The following is a 21,896-nucleotide window of genomic DNA, read 5'->3' as shown; positions in this document are numbered from 1 at the left end:
CATCTGCAGAATATAGGGCTGCAATTAATGATCATTTTCAAAGGTGATGTCTTCAGATGCCTTGTTTTGTCCGACCAATCGCCCAAAACCCAAAGACACTCAGTTTAATATCCTGTGACCAAGAAAAGCAGTAAATCATCACAAAACAGCACACTGTTGGCATTTATACGTGAAAAATGACTAAAACGATTATACAAATATCAAAAATAGTCAATCAGCCAAACATTGCAGCTCTAGTAGACTTTCAAAACCTGGTGCCTACATTAATCACAGTGCACCTAACAGATTTGGGTGTGTTGTGATAGTAGTAACTAATGTAACCTGCAGCTGAGGAGCAAGCTACAGAGATCTACTAACCTTGCTTCTTTCTAACTCCACAACACCTAGATTTGTTTCATTTTCAAACTTCTAGTCTTCAGCCCCAACTGATGCTGACTCCAATGACATCACTTGAGGCTATTTATCAGATTTCACACAGCTTCCTCTGGAGCCACAAAAAGGCTTTATACAACTTTTTAAACATACAGTAGTACTCCCCTAGACCTTTAAACAGACTTTGAAGTGTAAAATTGGTGGGATTTCCCTTTAAGTCTGGAGCTATAGAGTCAGGAGGCAATTAGTCTATTGTAAAGACAAGAAGTAAGGGAAAGCAGCTAGCAATCAAAATGATAATTTGCAGTTGTAGGTGGATTGACGTGTTGCGACTATGTCTTATGTCTTATCCACCCACCCAGTACCCATTCACAACCTGACAGTGACGACAGCCCATACACCCATATATTCTCGTAATGTGCACGTGCCAATTAGGACTGAGCAACTTAGCAACTCCCCTATGTACTGATCTGATTACCGTAGCTGTGCATGTATAGATGGTGATCAATGTGACAAGTGCAGAAGAGCAAAGAGTGCAAGACTGGAAGTATTTATAACAGATGATGAATCAGTCGTATAATAGGTTTGATGAATGATTGTAATAACCAGGTGAGCAGTCTGTCCTTGTTAAATGAGGAACCTGCCAGAAAAGACTTGTTATGCAGAGTGATGGCAGCTGGCAGGAATGACCTCCTGTAGCGTTCCATGTCACGGCAGAACTCATTAAGTCTCCTGCTGAAGGTGCTTCAACATTTCCCTACTTAGAGTTAAGTCAAAGTCAACGTTCACTTCAAGGATAGGATAACACGAAACTGCACTTTTTTGTTTGTCCCTCATACCCTTACTTTTCCCTACACTTTATATCACACTACGTCTGTCATTTGTACTTGCCACTGGATGTACTGTTCATTGGGTTGTCCAACTGTTTGCATTAGAGTCTCATTGGTTTTATGAACATGGATGGATTACTGAATGGGCACATACCCAGGGGTTCAAAAGGTCAGGAGGCAGGGGCTGATTTAGTGATCTGGGGGCTTTAAGTAAATCTTGTTATCTTAATTTCCCTTATTGGGAATATAATTGATATTAAAGATGTTATTAATTGCCATGGGTACAATCATTACCTTGTTTTTTCCTTATCTTCCTTAACATGATATGTTCACAGGACCAGCCAGTGGTGGAATTACTTTATTTAAGTTCATTGTTTGGGTTTTCTTTTCATGTTTAACAGTCTATAAGGCATTGAAATTGGCCTAATATCAACCTGTTGCAACAGAGAATGCAGAACTACATTTTACACATCAAACTCTCTTAGTGACGAACTTAAAGACAATTATCAGCAGCTCTGCAGCTCCCCTCAGTTTCAGGGAGCTTTATAGTGAATTTCAGCTCAATGGATTGCTGTCCGGCTGCAACTTTGTTTTGCTTCACTCTCTGCGCTCTCTTAGCGTTTTCTGATGTTTTTTTCGAGAGCAGCAGACAATCGTTTTCAGAGAAAGAGCTCTAAAAAGCCATTGTACCTCACCTGTTCAGCATCAACAGTAACCAGACACAGATAGCTTTTGACCAGCTGGTGAACATAGTGGAGCATTTAGCAGCTAAAGAGCCAGATATTTCCCTCAGGAGTTGGTAGACAGTAAAAACAGAGCTAAAAGACAATGAATATTGGACTTATATTCAGCTGGTGGAAAGAAACATGACTTCAAATGAATGATAATGTTGCATAACATCAACATGACTGCTGGATGTGGAAATTAGCAACTGTTTGCTAACAAGTTCAGCATCATCTTAAGAAGGTGATATGTCAATGTTGTGTTCACGACTCGTTTTTACTGCCCCCAAGTGGACCAATAAATCAGCCATTGCGGATTTAAGTAGCAAAATATAAGGGACAAAACACTAAACAAGCATTTTGTAAATTATTCTATAGTTTTTACGTAAACTATATAAGAGTTAAAATAGCAACATCATTTTACAAGTGCTATGTCCGACCAACCATGATAGACCTACAGCTATTCAGGACCAATCTTTGCTTTCAGGGGCTTTCAGACATCCTCATCCAAGAGTCATCATTTCATAATCTATCCACGTTGATAACATGTTCAATGTCTTGGTTGCTTCCAACTACTGAATTGCCATTAGCTGCATCTATACACCACAAAAACAAAAGTGCACTCGCTATACTGCCAGATGCTTAATGTATCTTTACTTCCCGGAACAAGGCGGTGTTGATCTGACCTGCATTGCTTCACAGATGCTGCAAGACCAACAAACAGACAACATTTTTTTCCTGCAACAATGTCAGGGAACATTGAACGTCCTAATGGTTAACAGGTCCTCTATAACAGGATGCAGCGATGTGTGCTGTGAGAATGACTAATTGTTGAGCTTAGTGAATGTAACATTGTGTGAAAAGGTTTAAATCATTTTGCCAAGATTGTCTAAAGACTAAAGGATTGGATTTGTTAGATAAAATAACACTAATTGCTGCAGTTTCTTTTTTTTAGGTAAATGTAGTTTCTGGCAGATCATAGTATTCTGGAATAGACTTCTTAAATCTATTAAACAAGCACACGCTTTTCCTGTTATGACACTGCAAATCCGACAGCATGAAATTTCATATGTTTGTCGTGAATCAGATTTTCCCCTTGCTTTGAAGAAACCGGCCAGAATTTTGTCTGTGCTTATTTGACATATTTTGGCTGCACGTTAGATTTTCTCTCATATTTGTTGACGTCTTACAAGGATATTTTATTTTGGAGAAGTCAGGTGAGCTGAAAGTGTCAAAAAGTTTAAAAAAGGTTTCAATTCAACAAAGCAGTTATGTCTTTTTCTCAAGCCAGTGAGGTTATTCTGGTGTTCTTAAGGCTGATTTCAGAGGTAGTGACCTGTCACACATGACCTCATCAAAGGAAGTAGAAGTATTTGTCAGGTTATCTTGTTGTCTGTCAGTAGTAATTGTGCTTCAGGAAGTTCATTCTTTATCTCTGGGAACAATGTCATGAAAAGAATTTGACCTCAAATTTGGAATTTGGAGATTTTAATGACTTAAGGAGGAGTTTACATCCATTTTTTCCCCCAGCACATTCATAACATTCAATCTATTATGTTAACAAGAACATGAAGGTCATTTACAGTCAATTTAACTGGACAGTTATGTAAATTAATTTAACGTAAAAGTTTTTGTTGTTGTCTAGTCGGACATTTCTAAAGGGAGTGGGGTTCACTGGCAGAGTTTGGTCTCATTTCACATATCCTGATTACAGGATAGTGCTGTTATAGGTATTTTTAACCAAGCTAGCAGTATGGCTGTGTGATGGCAGTGTTGGCCTAACACTAAACTCTCATTGTCTGTATGTTGAACATTATCAACAGATTATAGATAATATAATCAACAGATATTTTATTTTATTGCTTTTATTTTTCTATCTAGATACCAGATTATTCAATTTTTAGAAGATATACAGTAACAACTAATCACTTTGTCTTGTGATTAATGTATTAATGTAAATGAATGTATATCATTAAGACACACTGTTCTTGTTATAACATGTTGGTAAGTTGTTCTAACAATGGCATACGTTGTTGAAATCAAGAAATAGATTCACTCAGTACCTGGAGAGATGATATTGTACCCTGGATAGAAATGTGAAAAATTGAGTATCTAGTAACAATGAGAAAAATATAATGTGAAAATAACTGTGTTAAAATGAGAAAAGTTTCTCATTATATTACATGTTCATATTGAGCAATTTTATTTTGCCATAGTGGCAGCAATAAGTTGCCTCAGGCCACCGTTACAACAGTTCCCATACAACTGCCAGCAAGAGAACACCCACTCACTGATAGTGTTTTTAAAAAAAAAAGATGCCCAGATGTGATCCAAATTAGCTTCCAGTGTGGTCACCGCCTGAGGAAACATCACCCATCAACTGTAAAGAATTTCTGTCCACCCATCCGTAAAAGCGCCATTGAATGTTAATGAGGCCTAAACTTAGATATACTGTGTTAGGCTTCAAGCTGTCAACATGGTCTTTAATCACACACATCACACACACATCAAACTGCTTTCTTTCAGTGACACACAACTTTCCAAACATTGTGGAATTTGATGCTTCACACTTAGGTGAAGCAAGTTGGAAAATGATTAACTTTATGGCTGTAGGTCTGTTATTATCACGGACTGATATTATGGATGTTCATATGCAGCTGTGTGAGGTTTTGATGCCACACAGAGATAAAGAGCATCCCATTTTGTATATCACCTATTTCTTCCCTGTAATTACCAATTGTACAACAGCGTGGCCTGCGACATGGCACTTGGGAAGATTTAATGATCAGAATGGGAATTTTTTTCCCCTTTCATGTATTCTTTTAAAAAAACCAAGACAGAATTAAATACACAAGCGGAAGTGTGTTATCAAGTCTAAAGAAATTATTGGATGCTTTCAATTATGTTGCTTAAATCAGCAAACACATGACAATAGTGCCCATTTACAAATCAAAAGGGAGCCACTGTGGGTTTAACTGGGGAATATTTTTAACCCCTGTGCTTGTAATTTAGTAGCAAGTTCAGAGACCTCCTAAATACAACTTCTGTTAGACCTTTAAACCCCAAGTCGGTCGCCACAAGTACAAATGTACGCAGCCCCTAGGGGTCACATGGTGAAAAAATAAATAATGATGTGAGATCTTGCTCATGGATTATTACACTGAACTCTCACTTTAGATTAGAAAAGAGTAAATAGAAAAACATGTAGTTTGAGTGCATTAACACACCATAAGCACCATTCTTTTAGACTGGAATGTTATACTTTTTCCTAAAGTGTCTCAGAATATTCAAAAACAGAAATATTTCAAATGTTTGTTTTTTTTACATTTCCATGCAGCTGCTATGGGTTTTTTGAGCCAACTTGACTCAAATGTATTCAAAAATACAAAAATCACCAATATGGCTATCAATATGTCCTATTTTAGGTAACCAAAGACCACAATATAGTGTGATTGTGAAAAAATACTGTAAAACTTAAAGAATCAGTAATGAAGGACTTATCACTCACTTATTAAAAACTGATAGGTTATTTATTAATGAAAAATTCAAATTCAAAATTGAGCATAGGGACTAATTATGTGATCATATTAATACCTATGTCTACAAAATGAGTCTCTTTTGTTTTGGCACCCTAGAGTGATATCATCAAACATTTTTCCCATTTGAAAGATTTCCTGTAATGAAACCCTCAATGTTCCACAGACTTGTCAGTCTTCTCGAAAATATAACAATTTTATACAATTACAATTATTTCAACTTACTTTGCAATCAGCCACCATTCTTATGGGTGTATCGAGCTTCAGGTATCACTACAGACACTGAAGTGAGTTTGTCCAATGTATTTTCTATGTAAAGAAAATACAGAAATTCTGTGGGTGAGATGTGCATGCTAGAGTTAAACACATGCATGCTTTGGAGACTGATTTGAGTATATTTAGTTTTACTAGTTTTAGCACAACAAAATAAATAGATACAAAACAGTTTAAGTAATTCTGCACCAGAATTTTAGAGAGGGTGGTCTTGGGGGGGGGGGACTTCAACCCAAGAACTCAGTATTTCTAAACTTCTGGCCATGACTGTATGTGCTACAGTTGATGAATTTATACAACTTTCAATAAAAATTGAAGCAGGATCCAGCAGTGAACTAATTATAAATGTTTATTTGAAGGATGGGATGTTGATGTTTTATACCAAAATGCACCTTGGCATTTGTGGCTCAAAGTTGTAACCTCACATTTTTTGTGAATATGAACCTTTAACCGGGAGAATTGTATGCCTATCCAAGCCCTGTCCAAGTGACCCAACTGTGAGTCACATTAACATCATCTATGAAAAAATGAACAGGCCTGGACACCTAAAATAACTGCCCCTCTATGTATACTCTATAGAATAATTCAGGAATAATACATTACACTGGAGACATTTAATAGCTGCACCATCACGCATGAAGATATTTAATGAGGTGATTAATCAGGGTGATTATGGAGATGCCGTTTTACTCATGACACCAATGAGGCAAATCCCTCGACACATACTGACCTTACTTAAACACACACAGAGGATATGCTATTTATAATGGTGAATGCACTGATATGCTTCCTGGAAAAAAAGTGACATCTTCTGAGGTTAAAATGAATCAGCCATACCTGAACTTTCTGACAGTCTGCTTTTTTTCTTCTATTTTTGTTCGGGAGGGTGGACATGTGCTTCTTTTAGCAGTTTGTTCTAAATGTTCTATACAGCAGGGAAGATGTAGAGAGGTATAGGGTAGAAAATGTGTCAGTCTGCAGATATTTATTTTTTGTTTTTGATGATGGTAACATCTAGCCATGTAGTTTTCTTTTAATTTGCCCTGGTTTTTGAGATATTTTTCAGCCCAGTGCAATGGAGAGGCAATGAAATATTAACTGATAAGATTACGGGATAGTCTGTGTCACATCCAGAGACAACAGGACCCCAGAGCAGACCAGAGACGAGCAAAACGAACTGGAGGTAACAAAAAAAGGGTTTTAATAATAGGCAGAGTGGGGGTAGTGAGGGAGCAGTGGCTGGGTCTGGGGTAGGGTTCCAGGGAAGGTTGGTGAGGAAATGTCCAGGAGAGGAAGGCAGTGCACGAGGAGAAGGATCCAGGGGACAGTGGCAGGGCACCAGCAGGTGGGGAAGGCGAAAACTGTGGAGGGGACAGGAGAGAGGGGTTACAATAATAATACTCTTCACTAAGCAAAACCACAAGAAGTACAGCCCAGTGTTACCACATGCATAGCGGAACTATCTAGCGATGAATGGGATGAAGAACCGGTCTTAAATACTGCAGCAGCTTGTTGAGGTGATTGAGGTCAGGTGTGGAGATCGATGATGATGAGATTGAGGCCAGGTGCGGAGAAGAACAGGCAAGGGAGGAACCAGGAGGCCCCACACACAGACACACACACACACACACACACACACACACACACACACACACACACACACACACACACACACACACACACACACACACACACACACACAACACACAGGGAAAGAACCCAAAGGAGAGGGGACAAGACAGACAAGGAAACTCAGGTCACAGCTGGGGCTGTGACAGTCTGCAGAATATGTATGAACATGTTAAGGATTTTTTTTGTTTTGGTGGATAGTACTAATTTGGGTGAACTGACCCTTTAACTAGACAGGTCTTGACAACCCCATGTTGTGTGGATCAGCTCAATAGGTGTCTAATAAGGAATCTTTATGGTAAAAGAATAGTTGTTGAATATGATTGGGTTAATTTATCATCTTCCAACTCTGATGCAACCAGCCACCTCAATGAATTATATCACTTGTAGATTGTTGGAAAGTAAGATGTGGGGGCCAATGTGGTGGAAGGATATGTAGCAGGTCCAACTTTCATGCAGAATACTGTGCAGAGTTTACATCTTTCCACAGGCCTGTAAGCAAAATAGACCTTTATATCATCATGAACTACAATATTTTATATGTTAAGTATTTTAGTTGTCTGACCTTCTCAACATACTTACCCTATACTTTACATCCCAAACCCTGATGTTTCCCTAACCACAACCATAAAGTAGTTGCCATTAATAGAAATTGTATAAAGTAAGAATTTTAAAAAAATGAAAGAAATCCAGGATTTTGCAGAATTGTCCAATATTGGCATTTCTATCGGGCGATAAGTTGTCCAACAAAACATTTGAGACAAAGATTTTTGATACTTGATGAACTTTTCTTGTAGTGTAAAGGGTACCTGGCTGTTTTAGACAACCAAAAGGTAAGGTACATTTTAAAAACAAAAATTCTAAATTAAGAACAGAGACAAAAAATACAAGATTACTAAAGAGCAAATGTGAAGGCAAGCATATTTAGTTGGATCCACCCATCTGTCCATCCAATTTTGGAAATGCTCATCCATGTCAGGGTCGCTGTGGCAGACGGTAGCACAGATGTTCTTCTCCCAAACCACGTCCTCCACCTTCTCTTGGGGTATCCCAAGATGTACCCAGGCCAGATGGGATGTGTAATCACTCCAGCATGTTCTGGGTCCACCCCAGGGTCCCCTCCCTGTTGGAAAACCTCTAAAGAGAGGCATCCAGAAAGCATCCTAATCAGATACTCAATCTACCTCAAGTGGTTCTTTTCAAGGTAAAAGAGGAGTGGTTCAACTCTGAGCTCCTTCTAGATGTCTGAGCTCCTCACCCTATCTTTTAGTCTAGCCACACAGCTAAGAAAACTCATTTTGACTGCTTGTATCCTGTACCAAAACAGTCTGGTACAAAGGCCACATTATTGCTAACACTGCACCACAAGGCTTGTTGATCTAGAGTATCATCTTCCCTTGAATTATGAACACGAGCCAGAGATACTTGAACTCTTTAATTTGGGGCAGCAACCCCCTCCTAACTCAGAGTGAGCAATCGGTTCAGTTTGATCCTCTAAATTAAAAAAGGATCTGGTCTGAAATGGACTCTGTTGTGTGTTCTTGTATTGTTCTCCTAGCTGTCTCCATCTTTTATCGACTTTCCTTTCGGATCTCCGACTAGTATTCACCCGAGTGCAGCTTTGAGATGTCAAGCTGTCGCAGTCCGCTCAGCCTCTAACAATATGTAGCAGTCTACTTACATGAAAGGACAGTGTCAGATCAGCCTCTGTGCACTTGTCTATTTTCTCTTGTTCTAGACATCCAGAGATTTATGTCATCTTGTCATTTATTGGGCAGTGGTGGGCGTCTCGGCTGTGTAATTATGAGGTCTGCTGCTCTCATGGTTTTTATGTGCGTAGTGCGGGGAGACACTTCAAAAGAAAACAGACGCTGTGAAGAGCTAATTCAGTTGTTTCCGCGCTGCCAACATGTAGAGCTCGGCGCTTAAAAGTATATGTTGGTGAGACCTGGTAATCTCTGTGTCTACAGAGAGCTCGAACAGAAGGAAAGTGCTTCATACCTCATTGTGTCATACAAGCCCTGCAGAGCACTGAAGTAACACTGCAGTCAGGCCAAACATGAATCCAGGTTAGGACTTGGTTTAAGTTTAACCCTCCTGTTGTCCTCCCGGGTCAAATTGACCCCATCTCTTTTGACTGTTCATTCTTCCCCTCCTTCCCTCTTTCTTTGCTCCCTCCTTCTTCCATACTTCTTTCCTCACTTCCATCCTTCCTTCCTTCGTTCTTTCCTTCCTCCGTTCCTCCTCTCCTTCCTTCCGTTCTCATTCCTTCCTTCCTTCTTTCTTTCCTTCCTTCCTTCTTTCCTCACTTCCTGCCTTCCTTCCTTCCTTCCTTCCTCCTTTCCTTCCTCCCTTCCTTCTGTTCTTACTTCCTTCTTCTTTTCCTCCCTCCCTACTCCTTTCATTCCTTCCTTCCTTACTTCCTTCCTTACTTCTTTCCTTTTCCACCCTCCTTACTCCTTTCCTTCCTTCCTCATTCCTTCCTTCCTTCCTTCCTTCCTTCCTCCCTTCCTCCTCTTCTTACTTCCTTCTTCTTTTCCTCCCTCCCTCCTTACTCCTTTCCTTCCTTCCTTCCTTCCTTCTTTCCTCCCTTCCTTCCTTCCTCCTGTCCTTCCTTATTTCCTTCCTCCCTTCCTTCTATCCTTCCTTCCTTTCTCCCTCCCTCCCTCATTACTCCTTTCCTTCCTTCCTTTCTTCCTTCCTTCCTCCCTCCCTCCCTCCCTCCCTCCCTCCCTTCCTCCCTCCCTCCCTCCCTCCTTACTCCTTTCCTTCTTTCCTGAGGACAACAGGAGGGTTAAGGTAGCAGGTCCAAAGGGGTGGAAATTAAGTCAAGAGCAATTTAAATTACAACACAGGGTTTTAGGGATTTTTATTAATTTAAACGATCAATTAAATCAATTGTTAATCATGTTTAAATGAATAAGAATTCATTATTCATTTGCATGCAACCGACATAGACCTGACTTAAACTATGTTGTAGAATTGACATGGTTTTGTCCATTTACAATGTCTGTGCTGTGTCATTTTTGGACAAGTTTATCTTAAACGTCTGAGTCACTCTTACGTAAAAGCCACAACAATAATTGGTCTACGTTTTTTTTTCGGTGGTGGAATTTCAGTAGCGCTCCAGAGATGGCAAGTTGGCAAGATGGCTCCACTGTTCTGCAGCAGTGATACCACTTCCTCTTATGCACCTGCTAGCAAATATTGTGCAAGCATGCGGTTCTTTCCGTAAATGTCCTGTCATTTACGTGAATGACAACAAACGCCTGTAATGTTGTGTTTTCCATGTTTAATGAGAGTTTAGGACCACTGATTTTTCTATCTGTTTTTCCTCCACACATTACTTCTCAGATGGTTTGGTGTCATGATTTTCCTTTCAGCACAGCTCACTACTTTTTGCCATTTTCGAATTTACAAAGAACAACCCAGTTCTGACAGGCCAACAGTGAATTCTACACACATCCCTCTCTGCAGTACAAGTTATGGCCTGTTGCACTTAGACACTGACTTTTGAATTTTGGCAAGTTCATTACAGATTCAATATCATTTTTTGCCATATTCACATGGCAGTGGTCACATAGTGAAATAAAATAGTGACAGCTCTACCATACCAAAATGTGCCATCATCTTATAAATTTCAATATCTCAAAAAGGCAGTGGAGCATGTGGAACAAATCGTGTCTTTCATCACTTTTAAACAAACTAACATCTTTAGTGGTTAAGACAGAAAAGTGTCTGAGACCAGACATAAGAGCTTCAGACAGGCTATGAACCATAAAGCTGCTTGTCAGCACATATAATGTGGCGACATGGTGCTATAAAGCCAGCGAATACTGAACAGCATGTTAAAAAAAGGAAAGTGTTTAGTCTGATGTGATAATTTCAATGTTACCATGAAACATATTCAGCATACTCCTCACTCAGCATTCATTGTTGGTGCAGCATACTGTATACTTGAAGATCAGGTCATATCCTGAGTGAAACGTGACACCCACTGGCACAAGAACAGGGGGTACAACATGATTTTTTAAAACTAAATTGATATACTTACAATATCTACCAATATGGCCGATCAATCAGGCCGATTTATCAGCAATAATCAGCACTCATAACAACCCCAAAGTTAGTTCGGTGAGGTCTGAGTTCTGTCATTTAGGTGTGATTTGCAATCCCCACCTTTCTTTCGTTACTCAATTGAAGGTTGTGTCATCATGTTACGTGCAGCTGAGATTTTTTAAGCTAAAGATCTTAAAAAAAGGTCATTGATGTTTTAATTTTCTCCAGGCCTGATTGTTGTAATCCCCTTTATTCTGGGCTCAGTAGGAGAGAAATCTCCTGTCTGCAGCTCATGTGAAATGCTGCCACCAGGCTAGATGTAGCATCATACTACACTAATCCTCGTCGCCCTTCACTGTTTGCCTCTGAGTTTATCGCTGGTTTTTAAAGCTTTGCATGGCTACGCCTCTGGCTTCAGTGTATCTTTGATTTGATATCACCCTTTGAGCCTCTTTTTGCTGTTCTCAAGTCCGCCCTTGTCAATATAAGGGCCTCAAAATTCTCCATCTGAAGTGACTCAGATTATTCACACATTACCAGTGGTGGATTTGCTTTAGACAATCTGATTGGCCAGGTGTGCATAGGTAAGAACACCTTATTTATATGAATGTTTCTCTGTGTAGTGATGCACACAAGAAAAAAAAACAACACATTTTTGGAGAAGGATTAGGAAGAAGTGGTCATTCAGATCAGGAATAAACATGGTTTATGGGCGGGTTCCCAGGTCGTCACTATTTGAGGATTCTAGTTTTGAAATAACAGTGTCTTCCTTAAAATTCAACTGGAATTATGTCCTTATTGGTAACTAAAAAATATACTTTAAAAATCATTCCAATAGAACTGGTACTTTTTAACAGGGAAAGACATTTTTGGTGAATTTGATGAGGTATACTGCTTAAAGGGATGGTCTCAATTTCAAAATTACATGGATGACTTGCACGTAATATACCAGAATATATTTAACAGCTTGTTTCACATGTTCATTGCCAGTGTCGTTGTGCCATTACAGTGGAACCGGTTCACCTCCCACTTGCGTAGTTATACGCTGGAGCTACGCAACAAATGACAGTAAAATACAGAGAGGTCTGAGAGGAAAACCGAGCAGTGGATTTTTTTTTTGTGGCTGGTTTAAACTTTATTTGCATGCTGTGTTGTGGCATGAAATGTGTTTGTTTGTTGTGTTCATTTTTATTTTTAACAAGCTGCCCGGCTCACTACCACAGCTCTGACCACAGGACCCGCCACACAAGCTGATGTCCATGCGTCACTACAGTAGATTAGCTCACAATACTCTGCAGTCCATCGTCTATAGCCATTAAGACTCAAGTGGCACCAAAGACCTAAGATGTGTTCACTGTGTGTAGCTTAAACATGATACAGAAACATAGACTCCTACATTGTGGAAAGGTCAGAGATAATACAGGCCTCCATCTGCAATCTGCATTTATGACTTAATCTTTTTATAAGGTTTCAAGCGCTTGCAACCCTACATCACTATGGCACCACAACATTTTGCCAATATGGCCAATGACAGTTCAGGATCCATTTACTAGCTTTCAGCTATATGTCATTGAGCCATTTCCATCAGTGCATAGAAGCTGCTTAGATGGGGTTTTTTTTTTAACAATGTTTTATTGGCTCAAAAGTACACAGATATAAAACAAAAGACAGAGCAAGTATTTTAAATGTTTTAATTGTCCATAGTCCCCTCCTTGACCCAGTTTCTCCCAGAGGGGCTCCTATTGGCCCCTCTGGATAGATCCCACCCCCTAGACTGACTAAGGTGCACATAGAAGGTTTAGTGAGTTGGACATAGGTAAAGTAATAGAAATAGAAATCAACACTTACAGGATTTAGCAGTTGCCGTCACTCTAGACTGCTGAAGCTGCTCAGATGTCATTGTGTTTAATACGTTTTTTTTTAAATTCAATGAACTGATGAAGACCATGAGGTGTGGTTGAAAAGCAACCAGATTTATGTGTTGTTGTATCTACTGGTGCTGATTACAAGTGACAGCTTTCTTGCCTTTCAAATGTTCTGTTGTAACTTCTGTTAGTTTTCACATTTTGGCAGGATGGATCAAGCAGAGTTTAATATTTCATTTTACACTGTTTTTGCTGCCTTCTCACAGCATCATGTTTTATATGACTTCTTCTAATCTTACCCTTTTCTCAGCAATGTCAACAGGAATATGTGATTACATGATAGTGATCAGAAAAAGCACTACAGCATAAGACTCATAAGACTGACTTGTATATATTGTGTCCTCAGGGATATCCTGGGCCGACTGGTGCTGCTGGTGCTCAAGGTGCTCCGGTGAGTTGATACTGATGATATATCGATGTCATATTATTACAGAAGCCTGCATGAAGCCATTTTACAAAGCAAATGTGTGATAGTGTATGTGACACCTGTTGAGCAGTTTCTGCATCTGTCATCTATACGCAATAATTATAGTAACTGTTAGAAAATCTGTGCATTACAAGTTATTAGAGCACAATTGTGTGAGTGCTCAGTATGACAGTTGCTGCTGATGAATACAAAGACTGCATGCAAAACATGATTCCTGTTAACTCAGCATTCTGTGGATAGAACAAGCAACTAGTTATTAAGTGGTCCCATAAAGATCCGAAGGGAAGAGTAATCAGGACATTAACATGAGAGCTGGGATTCATTGCTGCTTTTACACGCCGCTGTGTGCTAGTAAACTCCTTGCCCACACGCATACAAACACACACTCTCACTGCAGATACACATGCACACACACCAGGACAGGACGGTCAATACTGTTCTGAGCCTTTGTGGACACAGTCAACGAGTAGTCAGGTGGGATTAAAACTGTTGAAAGTAATGAATGAATATGGTGAAATTAATTGTTTAGATTTAGTACACTTACACAAGTGACTTTTTATGGAAGATAGGTTGACAATACAAAGCAACACAAAAATATAATACATTATAGTACATTTTTCACAAAACTGGAAACATTAGGCATTACTTACCTGTCAAATATAGTTGCAATCCATGCTTTCTATTAGGTGTTTTTGACTTTTTTTTTTTTCCTGAGACCCAAACTACAAGTGGAATACTGTGCAAAACTAAATTTAGCTTATTAGCCTTTTGTTTCACAAACATGATTTATTTTGTTGTTTGAACTCATGTCACAGTCCGGAATCAAAGTGTGAGACGCACACAAGTGCACATGTGAGCAACACTAAAGAAAGGTTATTAGTTTTATTGTTCAGTCTTTGGTTGGGTTTTCCTTTAGGTTTGTTGCACATAGTCAGCTTTTCATTCCCATATCTAAAGAGTCTGTGAAAGCTGAAGCATTATTTTACCACTGAGGAAAGTGGGCACTTTCTTTCTGGTGGAATAGTGTACTGTGTTATTACTATAGGTAGCCTAATTTATGATTAGTACCATTCATGTTGTGGTTAAGTAATCTCAATTTTAACCAGAGTTGGAAGTAATGAATTACAAGTAATTGTACTGGTTTTTTTACTGTTTTCTTTCACTGACACTTTTTCAAAGTCAGTAATTTTACTTGAGTATGGTTTAAATGAAGTAAAGTAGTTAGTTACATTTGAACATTCATCCACTACTGAGTAAATTATTTATTTGTTCTTTAAAGTGATCAATGGATATTGTAGCAAGTTAGAAAAAATCTTGGACCAGACACCAATCAAATGCCAGGCCAATCATATCAAAATGTCATTTAAAAAACAAGGCCGCCAGCGCCAGTTTCCATGTTGTGGAGCTGCGCTTCTAATTCACTGAGCCTCATCTCCAACAAGGCAAATACATTACATTTCTTGTACATTTGAATCTAAAGGAGGCAGAAAAATAGCTAAATAGCATTTGACCCACCCCCCTTCTTTTTTCAGTTTATTGCATGAGATACACGTGTAAGGTAACCATGGGGAATAACTAAGTAACTTTATTAGTGAGCTACTTTTTACTTGTACTTACTTTTACTTGAGTATAATTTCAATCAAGTAACATTTGTCCATTATTAATTCCAGGTGTTAATTCCAGATGTGTCAAGTTGTGTTTTGGTTTCTGTTTTCATTCCTGCAATTTCTAGAGCAACATGCTTTGGTTGCTTGCAGACAAACAGTCCGTGTTGGGAGTAAAAAAGGTGGAACGCATTGGCCCGAATATAACCTGGAGCCTGGTATTTAACTGTTAACCGAGTGTAAATTTGCTACAGACTGAAATAAAACCCATTTTGGTTCATATGTGGAGTCTCCAATGAACATAGCTGAACAACAGTTGAATGTCATGTTTTATGCTCTAAGTCTTCATTTAAACATCCTATGTCTGTAAGTTCCAACCTGGTAAACTCATCGCTGTCACACCCCACAACCACACACTCACACTTTATGGGAGGCAGAGTGTAAAACAAAGAATACATAAAGATGTACACATGTAATACACACAGCAAATACACAGCTACAGTAAGTGCTTGCATTCATATGTAGTACACACACACACACACACACACACACACACACACACACACACACACACACACACACACACACACACACACACACACACACACACCTTGTTTTGTAGAGGATATCTGTATCTGTAGGAGAACATTAGCAGCCTGCATTTCTTGCCACTGCATCCACAAACCGAACCCTCCCTTCCTAATCAAGCTGATGTTTACATGCAACGCTGGGGAATAAAAACTGCCAATTCAGCTTTTATTGGTGTAAACCGTTTTACTACACTACACTGTCCCAATTGTTATTGCCTTGTAACAGAAGCTGCGTAAAACTGTCTGCATTTGCAATTCAGAGGGAGTTTGATAATCGCACAAACAGGCAAACAATGGCGACATGTTTCTCTCGCCAACATCACCAGCAAGAGAATGATACAGAAAACACTCCTTGCTTTTTCTGGTTCGTCTGTCGTTCCCCACTCTGCTCTCTGCTCACCTCAGGGTGAAAGTGTAATGGTGTCTGCTAATGACAGATCATATATCCTCATCTGTCCATGGACTTGCGGGCGCACCGCTGAGAGATGAATAAGTGAGACAAATGCAGTGATGCTGGGCCCGCTTCACTCTAATATGTTTGTGAATTTTTCCTCGAGGTAAAATATTTGTTATCGCCCCCTAATCGGCCCATCTGTTTTTTGGGGGAGTTTTTTTACCAGAAAAACTGACGCGTCTCATATTTCACCCGGAGACCTTCTCGCTGATACCACAGAAGCCACAGATCTCGAATTGGTGTTAACAGCTGAACGTTAATCACACTGAATCAACTTTGAGATCTTATAATTAATTCCACATCTCCTCCCTCTACAAGCTGACAGTCATTTCAATTAAATTACGACGGACAGATTAGGAGAGGACGACAGAAGTCTTAACAGGGATGTTGGCACAGGAACAGCCCCGATGTTGTTACTGAAGTAAAGCCACCATGTCAAACACAGATATACAGTATCTAAACCCCCCGAGGATTACACTTAATCGCATATGCACACATAGCAAACCGATATGCGGTCGTACCATCAGTGCAGGTTCACATCCGAAGCACTTTGATCCTCCACTATGATCCACTTGTGTTTGCATGACAGGTAGGGAGCAGCTTTTCCAAAGCCTTTAACCGTTCCGAAATCAAAAGCTGACATCCGACAGGTAGTGCGTGACAGGACATAGCGCAATGTAACCCCTATTCATATTCTATTAATCAAGGTACATTTGCACCATCCTCACCATCCTCCTGGCTTTACAAGACACCTTCCAAATAAAAGGAACACGATGCACAGTATCGGAACAAGATGTCCATCCACCTGTTTCAATGTGGATTTTGAGTATAACACACTGAGTTGTGCTTAGTCTTATGCAGTTTATATATAAACATGTCTTAGAATGGAAGAGGTGGATGTACAATCTGCATTGGCTGCATTCATTGATTTTTATAGCCAGTATGAGTCAGAGCAACAAGTTCTAAATACAACATTTCATATTAGCACCTCACAAATATGTGTCTCTTTAGCTGCTGGATGTTCCACTAATTTTACCAGCTGAAATATGCTTAAACACAACGTAGAATTGAGAACTTCAAAGTCAGGTGATGATTTTATGTGGGTTTGACACATAACACACAGTCATTTGATTCATTGTTGATATAATTATGTCTGTTACATGCTTTAACCATTCATTGAGCCTAATAGGGGCTGAGTATTGAGTGATCTGCAGGAGAAACATTTGAACCGATCATTATAGAAACACTTAGTTTCATGAGTAGAGTTCTGCCATCTACCATACTTAAAGAGATAATCATGGAAGAACAGACTCCTGTTGTACTGGGTTATGATTCAGTAGTGAAGTACTTTGTCAACAGGTTTTAAATGAAGCATTTATGTACGCGGGTATAAAAGGGTCACAGTTACATGCCTAAGAGTGCTGAGGCTTGAGTAGTTGCAACATCAGTTTACAAAAGAATCTCTATTCAAGATCCATTTACTCATTTGTTGTGGAGCTTTTGGCCAAGTTGTTGTTCAGAAAATTAGTTCTGTACTGTAAGTGGACCTTGAGGCGAGATTGTTTCGTCATCTAGTATTGAACGAGTGGTCATGCTCAAATTTCAGCCCAGCATTGATGAGAAGTCCTAAAGTGCTCAGTAAAATGGAGCATTTAGACATCTTCATCAACTGAGAAAACTTGATTATAAAGACAGTATTATAAAGGAGACCCTGTGTTGTGTTGTGTCACGTAGATGTAATATTTAAACTGACTGACTTGAGAGTGACATTACTGTACATAATCTTATCAATCCATCACTCTGCCCTCCACAGGGTGCCCAGGGGCCTCCTGGTGAAGCAGGCTCAATTGGACTAAAGGTAAAATCTCACCTGAAATAAAACTGAGTTTTGTTGGTGACTTTAAGCGTCACCAGTATCAGTTAACTATGTTCTGTCTTCTTGAATATCTTTTTAGGGAGAGGAAGGGTTGCCAGGGCTACAAGGACCACCTGGAATAAATGGAACACTGGTTGGTGTAACATGAACACTGTTTCACTTTGCTTCAACTTGCTGTAATGCTTCTTCTTAAACCAGCATGCTGCATGACTGTACTCTTTTCCAGTAATACAGAAAGTTATGCCCATGACTCTGTTAGCAACCCACTTGGTTCACATACACAAGGTTTAATCAGACTTAGCAACCTACTGTTGGATCAAAATGTTAAAGCTTTTTTGTATGATTGAAATTGATGATTGAAATGGACTAAAGACCATCAGCTACTGTAATTCGGCTTGATCTAGAACATGGAGCACCACAGCAGAGACTTGCAGTTTGAGTCCTAATATCAAAACACAACTGACCACTTTTGCTGGCAGGTGTTCATGTTCCTTGTCAGTGCACTTGGCCAGGTGTGTGGTGGTCGGAAATTGTGCGCCCCATTTCCCCATTTGTGCAATTCATCCTGTTGAGACCACAAAGACATAATTTTTTACAGTGTGATGCTGCCAGGAGGAAATCAAAAACGAATGACTATTGGCTCAATTAACAATCGAGCAAAAAAAGACATTTGGCCAAAGTTTACCTTTCAGAGAAAAAGGCTTGTTCTGTTAGGCTACACTTCCTTATGAGGGATCATGTTACTGAACCCAGTTTCAGTCCATCCCTCCGTAGCCCATGCTTAACCCTTGGTGGATCTACATGTTGTAAGTGTACTCCTACCCGTGCAACAGGTGAGAATGTTTAACAGGGTCCACCTGCACATGTTGCCCTTCAAATCTGTCTTTTATCAATGCAATCTTGTCTCCATTAATAGAATTCCACACATAAAATTGCCCACATTACTATCACTGCAGTGGTCTCATAATGAGATCATTAATTTAGCCCAGGCACCATATGAGTCCGTTTGATTTATTTAGCGGTGCCATTAAGGCGGTGAGCGGATGTTAATTTAGAGCCAAAGTCAGTTCAGTGTGTGTGTGGGGTTAAAGCTGGACACATGGTAAGGGCACCCCCCTCTGGTAAACAAGATTACATATAACCAGATACAATTACAGCAGAGCAGTGAGAATACACAGTCCTCTGAAGTGAGGACTGGACAGAATGTTTATAGCTCTGCTGCCCTCTAGTGGCCAAAGTGAGACAGTACAGATAGGACCTAATAGAGATTAGAGTGAATCATGACGCGAAAGACATTTAACAGTGTCAGCAGCGTAACACCTTAAATATGAAAACCCATTTAAATGAAAATAATAAACATAAGATTAATAAGCAGATGATAAATCAATCAACATGCCAAATGTGATAATTGGTCAGCATGTTTAAAAAAAAATATATATAAGATTTTTGAAGCATTTTATTCAAATTTGGTCTCCAGCTCCAAACTGGTGTAACATTTAGTACAGATGTGAGTGTTAAGCTGCACAGAGGTCACCTCTCTACAACCACAAGCTTCATCTTTTAGTGTCCATCGTCTTCCTCTTTCTATTCCTGTCTGTGTGGAATACAGCTAGGATGTTTTGCCTGCAGTGGGCATTGACTTATCTGACACACACATACATACAAGCACACACACACACACACACACACATACACACGCACGCACGCACACACACGCGCGCACACACATGCACACACATACACACACACACATAATCATGACTGAGCTGAGCCTGTGGATAGGATGAGCCACCCCTTGTATCCAGGCAACCACATACAATCATGTGATAGTAAATATAAATGGAAATCAAACTAATAGTCAGTTGACCTGGTCAGCAACTATCACATTTGGCATTTCAAATGTGCCTGCTGCTGGTTTGGCTCCATGTTGCTTGAAATTATGAATTTCATTTCCCTGTGATGTTAAAATCACTGTTTCCACAACTAATAAATTCAGTGTTGGATTTGTCTGTCAACTAAAAGGGCTTAAAATGTTCAGGTGCAAATGTCAACTTGAATTATCAAAGCCTTGAAAGCTTTGACTTTTAAATAGTGGAATTCTGTCATGATACTGTGGCAACAGTATTAATGAAAAAGGTGCTCACACACTGTTTAGATGCTCCCATAAAAGAGATTTATTGACATTAGGGGTCTTTATTATCCTGAACCCAGCGGTGGAGATCACAGTGAACCGAAAGTATACCCAGCACACTTTTGGTATTTTCATGGCCAGGCATGCTGGTCCACCCCGTTAAAATACATGAGAGTGGCAAAATATTAGGAACACCTTTCAATATAGTGCACATCAGTGCAGCACCCCCACCCACTATGACCTTATTAATAAAGTGGAATTATCACTTTTCTGACAGTTTGAAGTAGAATGTGTTGTATTGGATTGCATTAGATTGCAAACGTGTTCTTCACAAAGTACTGAGTGTAAACTTTTTTCAGCTCTTTTCATTTCAGCTGGAAAATCAAGAAATGAGAAAAACAACAACAACAACAACAATAATAATAATAATGATACATTTTATTTATAATGCACTTTACATTTGAAAACAAAATTCTGAAATTAAGGATGTATTGTTTCAAGAATTTAAGTGGTAGATTTGCCACTGTTCATCATGTTTTAGGAGTATCTATTCAGAGTGTGAGCACATTGTTCCCTCTTTTTTAAAATGTGTTTGTTGGCATTTTAGTCCCATTGAATAATGAAGAGGCAGGAAGGAAAGGAGGGGTCATAGTCAAATGAGGAACCTTGTGGTTGCAGTAACAAGGGTGTGCCCCACACTTTTTCTTGTTATTGTTTTTTTCTTATGTGCCAAACCGCCTGATGTGCAAACACTCATTTGTCACTACTGTACTGGAAACCATTCGTAGTTACGGAGCTCTGTAAAACCTTAAAATATACTAATATTATTACATTCGTATTAAGCATTCAAATATTTGTTTTTTATGCTCTTGGCTTTAATGCTTTTTATTGAAAAGAGGCTCTTATCACTTGTTTCTCTCTCATAGTGTGACAGATTACTGAACAGTAGATTTTTATTTGTGTGTTCTTTTCTCTGATGAATGCATGTGGGAAGATATAACCACTAACACACAGCTTCAAGCTGGGCTCTTGATACAGCAGAACGCTTTGTTGAATATGCAAACCCAGTGTGTGTGTTTGTGTGCCACAGTGTGCAAATGTGGATGTGCATGAGTTTGTATATAAATGTGTGTGTATGAGTGGACCTGAGCCATCTCATTTCTCCCTCAGTGCCTCCTGACTAAGCCGTCACGCACTCTGTCACATTCAGCCCAAAGCACAGTGTCTGTCTCTTTCATCTCTCTCTCTGTCTCTCCCTCTCATTCCCTTCCTCTCTCATCCCCTCCTCTCTTCTTCCCTCTCTCCTCCAATATCTCTCTCTGTCCAGGGAAACCAGGGGCCCCCAGGGCCGCCCGGCGAGATCGGCCGAGATGGTCCCAAGGTCTGTGCGTTGAACGTTATAATTAGTTATTATGCTAATGGCCTGCTGCTCCCCAGCCGCTGGGCTATTCTCAGCCTGTTCTAATGT

At 39.6% G+C, this 21,896-nt stretch overlaps 1 protein-coding gene across 1 annotated transcript in view; it reads left to right on the top strand.

Annotated features, from left to right (window-relative positions):
• Positions 1–21,896, top strand: part of LOC134002607 (collagen alpha-1(XXI) chain-like) — a 43,351-nt gene that overhangs the window by 14,398 nt on the left and 7,057 nt on the right. The window contains exon 18 of the mRNA XM_062441954.1: positions 13,693–13,737. Coding sequence (XP_062297938.1) covers positions 13,693–13,737 — 45 coding nt within the window. The remainder of the gene's footprint in view (positions 1–13,692; positions 13,738–21,896) is intronic.

This window comes from Scomber scombrus, chromosome 20 (assembly GCF_963691925.1).
Source record: "Scomber scombrus chromosome 20, fScoSco1.1, whole genome shotgun sequence".
Taxonomy (NCBI): Eukaryota; Metazoa; Chordata; class Actinopteri; order Scombriformes; family Scombridae; genus Scomber; species Scomber scombrus.
This window is presented reverse-complemented; position numbering and strand designations above follow the sequence as displayed.